The following is a 6,550-nucleotide window of genomic DNA, read 5'->3' on the forward strand; positions in this document are numbered from 1 at the left end:
ATGAGATTTTTACTTGAACCAGATGAAGCTCAAACTCGGCTACTTGATGAGATTTGGACAGAAATTATTTATAGACAGAATGTTTTTTTAATCTTGAAAGCAAAATGTTTATATTTTTGTGGAACTTTGGCTTTAATTACTGCTCTGAATGTTTTGTTCTTTTTGCATTTTTTTTGTCTTTTTACTCCATTTATGAAATAATCAATTCCCAAATTAGTTGACGATTATTTCAGTAATTCATTAATCACAATTAATTTCTTTAATTGTTGCAGCCCTATAGAGTAAACATAAAAAATTTTCTATTTCCAAACTTTTATTTGCTGCAGTTTTCTGTAAATTGTTTCATCCACACATGAACCAATCTGTCCATTTGTCCCTTTAACGTCTCTGGTTCTTGCTGTTCCCATATTCAAATTTTCACCAACACAAGAAGTCTTTTCATTTTTGTAAAGGTGTGTCTAAAAGAATACCGAAAACTCTGGAAACTTGTCTCTGAAAGCGTTTTCATGTTTTAAACTCTGAGACGTTTCTGACGACGAGTGATGGAAAGCCTTTCTTCCTTCCTGCTTCAGGACCTGCAGAGGAATCTTGGGGAAGCCCAGGAGAGAATCGGCTCAGATGATGGACTCTCTGGAAGCCCCCTGATGACGCTGCTGTTTTCCGATCCTGGGAGGATGCTGTCCCTGCCCTCTAACTGCCCGACGGATCGCTCGTCCTTCTGGACTCTGCGTGAGATGATGACGGTGGAGCGCTTCTCTCAGTTGGTGGGAGAGATGTCAGGACACAACTCTTTGTCGCTGCTCAGCTTGTTCATGAAGAAGGTACCGAGTGCTTCGCTGGCGGATTGACACCACGTTGTCATCATTTGTTTTTATAGGGACAGACCTGACAAATATCACCCCCCAAAATGTTTACTTTTAGCTTCTTTTTTGTGTTAATGAACTGATTCTAGTGGTGATGTAACACATTTATTAACCCATTTGGATTGGAGTTTTAATGTCCTTATAGGGTAAAGTACCCAAGTAAAATTGTCTCTCTTTGTCTTCAAATTAAACCAAATTAGTGTTAATGTTTGTGGAGAAAAAAAAGCGCATTTTTGCTTTGATTATTTTAAAGATATTAATCAATGTTTCCAGAGGTCATCAAAGGTCAGCCAGCCAGTCAAAATCAAATAAAATATGGTGTCAGTCAAACTGAGCTACGTTAGTAATGTTTTGTGCAGCAAAACAATTGATTGTGCAGATATAGTTTTTAAGATTTAAAAAAAAAAAATAGAATTCCTGCAGACACCAGAGATCAACTTGTCCAACTAGCACACACATTAACAAAATCAAACAAAACTGATACAAATATTTCTTTCCTATGTTTGTGCACAATTGATCGACACAAAATAATTTTTTTGTAAATGTGGACTGGATGCTTGACATTTGATGAACACTGGAAACATTTATTGATATCTTTAAAATGATAACGGCACAAATTAAAGAAATCGTTTGAGGTAGAAGAAGGTGGAGAGGGTGGAGGAAATACATTTACATTTTTGGTATTTATTCAACCCTTTTTGAAGCTCAAGCAGACTGTGTGTGCGTGTGTGTGTGTGTGTGCTTCTCAGGTTCACTGTGTGCGGCAGCTCCATCACCTGCCTGAACTGGCTGCTCTTCAGTCGGACCTTCTGAGGGTGTTTCCTCTGATGTCAGCGAGCTCGGCTTCTCAGACCGTCTCGCAGGCGCTGCAGCGAATCCCTGCAGGTAAAGCAGCATTTCCTCTTTGACTGAGCAGCTGCAGCAAAATGCAGGAATGCATGCGCAAACAGCCTTCTCTCATCATCCTCCTCAGGGTTCCAGAAGGTGCTGGCTGAGAGGGTGAACAAATTCATCGACATGTGGAACCTGCTCAGAGCCGAGGTGGCAAATAACTGTAAGGGTCCAGCCGTTTACATTTCAGTCTGCAGACTTTAGCTGCAGGCTGCTAAATTATCCGGATAATTAAATTAATCTTTATATTTCCCTCAAATATAAGGGTTTAATTTAACTGTCTGGTTGTCTTCTTGTGTTTGAGGTAAACATTTCAAGTCTTCAGTGTTTGGTTTTATAATATTATGGGAATGTCGGGGCTTGACGTATAATCTGCAGCACGATGTGGAAACATGATATGGAAACAAATACACATCGACATGCTTCCAACGTGTTTATCCTTATTTTCCTAAACTACAGCTTAGTGAAAATAGAAAAGGTCTCGAGGACCACTAAGGTGAAGCTAAAAGGTTTACAGATGAGGGCAAACTATGGTCCAGGATTCAGTTTTTAAAATATGTTGAATTTTTTTTCTTTTTACATATTTTGATTTATGTAGAATTCACAGGAATCATGTGACACCAATGGTTTTAGAAGAACTTTACTGTGTTTTGTTTGTTTTCTTGGTAAGAAGTTTACAGTTTATTGTTAAAAAAGCAACACTTCTTCTCTCATTTTGTTCTCTGATTTAAAAAAAAATAATTTGTGACAATCTGCATGATTTAAATGTGTCACTTATTTTATTTTCTGTATAGAAAAACCTGATGAACATTATTTGATAAACAATACCAAAAACAATGCTGGCGTTTCTGCATTTGCCGACTCGTTTGTGTTTGTATCTGTGCGTTTAGCTGCAGATTTGGGGGCGGACGTAAATCTTTGTGAGAAGGAGCTGACGGTCGAGAGCTCCAGTGAGTATCTGAGGCCAAGCCGACGTGGCCCTGGTTCATGTCTCCAAACTCTGGTTGACTTCCTGTTGGAGACTCACAACGGCCTGGTGAGGGAGGACAGGAGAGTGAGCGGCCAGGAGGACAGGTCAGTTCTGCACTGACAGCAGCCTGAGGTCAAAACATTTGGACACTCCTGCTCTACGTGAAGGAACGACTCTAGGAAGTTTATTTTATTCATGTAGATTTTAGATTCATCCATAACCTCTGAAACGCTGTTTTCCTGCCTGTCCTATCACCTTCACAGTGACTACAGCGTTCCGCTAGAGAGGATATCTGAGACCCAGCTGACTCTGTGCCACCCTGAGCGAGAGCTGCTGCCGCTCGTTTTAGCAAACTGCAACTACACTTTGCAGAAAGGCGGGCAGACGGACAGCAGCTACAACCTGCAGGTCATCCAAACCCAGCTGGCTCGCCGCTTCCTGGCTGGAAAACCGCTCATCCAGGCAGTAAATACTGTATATAGCCTTAATGCAAATTGCAAAACAGTGAACTTGCTGCTAATCTGCATATTTTCTTTCTCTGAATCAGGACACTTCCAGGTACCTTAACAGAAGTTTGCAGGATTTCTCTGTGGTTCTGACTGAAGTGAGAGGGAAGATTCATCAGGTAATTTTTTTTTTTTCACTGACTCATTTTTTTTTACAGTGTTGGTCTTTTTTCTTTTTCCTGGAACTGAGTAATGCCAGCTGCAGAATGTTTTCAGTAGATTTCCTTGATGGATTCCTGCGAGTCCAGACTGTCGGAGGTCGGAGAGCAGCACATCTGCTGCTCTCCTCTGGTCTGCTCATTGCCTCCGTGTTTCTGTCACAGGAAGCCCTGAAGGGCTCGGTGAGCAGCGCCACAACAACTGTCCTGCGCTCGTACACTGACGTTTGTGATGCCGTGTTCGTGGTTGAGATCGGCCTTCGCTTCCTGGGAAAGGCAGGTGGAGATCCAGAGGGTCAGCTGCTGTCTTACCTCACAGACTCCCTGAAGATGGGTCCGCAGATCTCCAACCCTGTCGCCAAGGTGTGAACCGTCTACAGGTATCTCTGTGGCAGCAGAGATATCAGATTTATACTTACTGAAGTTCTCCTGCACTAAATGCTGCAAATATTGTTCTGAAAATGAATCCTGTAAAAATGCATTTGACAACTTTGTCTTTAGGTCTTTGTAATACGTAGCCAATAAAATAAACAGCTCGTATTGTACAAAACCCATTCTCAAAATTTAAAATATGTTCTCGAAATTTTTAGAAAGTGTGGAGGATACTTGTTTATATTTGTGCACAAGCATTTTCAGTTTATACTTAAAACTGATCATAAAATCACCTGTAAATAAGCACTTAAAAAATACAATTTCCCATACTACACTCTATAGGAGATGTCCCATTCAAAAACACTAGGACTTAAAATAAACAAGTAGTTAGACCTAAAAGTATTCATATTCCTGAATATTTAGATATAAAACTAAGAAGTTTGTTTCTGATTGGGAATGAGACAAGCGTCTCTCAAAAGATAATGATGAAGGAGTTTCACCTAATTAAACAATAATTTATCTTAATTAGAATTACTTTAAATAAAAATGGGATGTCAATGATTATTTATGCACGTCATAATGATTAATGAAATAATCTATATTAATCAGAACAATTAAAACTTTCTATTGATTACCTATTAGCTTTTTGAATGTTTCCGCTGTTTTAATGTTGAGCTTTAAGTCTTTGTGGTTGGGAGGACTCTTCGCCATCACCCTTATCTTTAGGTCCCTCCACAGATTCTCAATCTAATTTCTCCAAAACGTTATTACTTCTAGTCAGAAGAAAAATGTTTGAAAAATTGAAATATTGCTTAATTCTTCCAAAAATTGTGGACTTGCCTATAGATTGAGAGGGAGATGTTTTAGTTCCTTACTGCTTTATTGCTGGCTGCAGTCTTGACATTCTGCTGTTATATCTGAACAAAATTCACATTTCTGATTAATTTTAAAGCTTTGCGGGCATCTTTCTCCTTCAGGGTCTCGGGGAAAGCAAACTGAAGCACAGCATCTTCACCTGGCAGCTTCTCAGTTCTTGGAAATCGGAGCTCATGCTCAGCAGGAAGCAGGTAAGTCTGAAAAACTCCAGGAAGCTTCAGTTCGAATGCAAGTTTTTTTTTGTTTTTATTAGTTTGTAAATTTTGTGTGAAAAATTTACAGCTTTTGTGGTAAAAATGTAGGATTAAAAAGTAATTTGCATAAGTAATTTGAAAGCTTCAAGGTTCAGACATAAAACTAAACAGATCTAAAGATATTCAAGAAAAGAAACTCTGTCACTGTAGAAAGAGAAATTGTTTTTATCTGTACTTTTGTGAAACTAATTAAGCAGCCTCATGAAGTTTACTTATTTCTTTAATTCAAATTTTAATGACTGCAGTGTTCTTATTGTTATTACTATTATTTTAGAAGTTTTTTTTATTTTATAATTTACATTTACAAAAAAATAGTATATGCTTCATTATAAAACGGTACTTTTAAAAATAATGGATGGGCCATTATTTGTCTTGATATATTTATATCTCTCTCATAGACTTAAAGATTGTAAGCTAAGCCTGTGAGAGGGTTTCATCTATAAAAATCTTTTTCACAAAAACAATTTGAAAAACCTTGTGTAGTTTTGTGGAAGCACCTGAACGTTTTACTTCTGACTCCAGACGGATCCAAACCACAGAACAAGGTTTTGGGTTGTAACGACTTTTCTGAATGCTGGTTCCAGGACCCGTTTCACAAACTGCCTCCAGAGTTCCAGCAGAAGCTTTCGGAGGAGGAGAGAAGAAGGATGAAAGCTTTCTTTACTGTCACAGATGTTGAAACTTTCGCTTTGGAGCTGCATGAAATCCTGCTGCTGAAGACGAGCAATGCCGTGCCTGAAGAGCGTTACCAGCCTCAGTGGGAGTAAGATAAAGCGATTAACATTTCTTCTTCTTCTGTGAAATGTAATTTACAACGTGTATGTGTGTTTGGTTTTGGGAGGAGGTTGCCACCAAGTCATAAAATCATCCCTAAAGAATTTAAAGTTATGATTTTGGTTTACCAGATTTGGGAGGAATTTTTTCAGGAAGTGTGCCTATTGTCAGTTAAAGATTACCACCAGGATCTAAAGGAATCTGGTGAATCCTGACGGCTTTAATCAGAGCAACGTGTGGCAGTCTTAACTGGCACTCTCCCAGTCCCTCAGGGATTTGGAGCCTTTTGACTTCCAGGATCAGAGCGTGACCCCTCCAGGCAGCCATCTGTCAGCAGAAAGAAGCTTAAGTTGTACCCCCTCTACCACCGCTCACTCTTGTTAAAGCAGCAGCTGTGCCAGGGCTCAAAAGGGAATGCATGGGGTGAAAACAATACATCCAGAGCTGACAGTTGTTTTCTCCATCTTCCCCCTCCCTGCTGTTTGCAGCATCAAGTGCATCTTAGAGACCCATTTGGAGCAGAAAAACCTTCCACCTCTGCAGGGACTAGAGGATTTACCAGAGGACATCCTGCTGGGGAAAGGAGCTGATGTATGGAGAGCTGCTGTGAAGTTTAAAAGGAGATAGAAAACCTGGAATGAGATATATTTATTTGTTTTAAATAAGGGGACCTGATTATGACTACATTTTCCTTTCCATTGTGTATATATTGCAGCCTATTTTAATTATTTTTTATCTCTTAATTATGTCCTACAAAGTCAGTTAATAAAATTATGAATAAAACTTTGTCTCGTGATTATTTGCAAATGCTCAGTTTGAGAAAGCGTTGGTTTAAAAGTCAACCAAACCGTTGAGGAAGACACGCCCCCTATATTCCGTATATTAT

At 39.2% G+C, this 6,550-nt stretch overlaps 1 protein-coding gene across 1 annotated transcript in view; it reads left to right on the forward strand.

The window, feature by feature from the left end:
* Window positions 1-6,447, forward strand: part of rnf213b (ring finger protein 213b) — a 36,499-nt gene extending 30,052 nt beyond the window's left edge. Inside the window, exons 56-65 of the mRNA XM_008437512.1 lie at window positions 573-821; window positions 1,613-1,748; window positions 1,837-1,917; window positions 2,645-2,828; window positions 2,988-3,189; window positions 3,272-3,349; window positions 3,554-3,751; window positions 4,738-4,827; window positions 5,475-5,653; window positions 6,153-6,447. Of these exons, the coding sequence (XP_008435734.1) occupies window positions 573-821; window positions 1,613-1,748; window positions 1,837-1,917; window positions 2,645-2,828; window positions 2,988-3,189; window positions 3,272-3,349; window positions 3,554-3,751; window positions 4,738-4,827; window positions 5,475-5,653; window positions 6,153-6,291 (1,536 nt within the window). The 3' untranslated portion in view covers window positions 6,292-6,447. The remainder of the gene's footprint in view (window positions 1-572; window positions 822-1,612; window positions 1,749-1,836; window positions 1,918-2,644; window positions 2,829-2,987; window positions 3,190-3,271; window positions 3,350-3,553; window positions 3,752-4,737; window positions 4,828-5,474; window positions 5,654-6,152) is intronic.
* Window positions 6,448-6,550: the final 103 nt, after the last annotated feature.

This window comes from Poecilia reticulata, linkage group LG19 (assembly GCF_000633615.1).
Source record: "Poecilia reticulata strain Guanapo linkage group LG19, Guppy_female_1.0+MT, whole genome shotgun sequence".
NCBI lineage: Eukaryota > Metazoa > Chordata > Actinopteri > Cyprinodontiformes > Poeciliidae > Poecilia > Poecilia reticulata.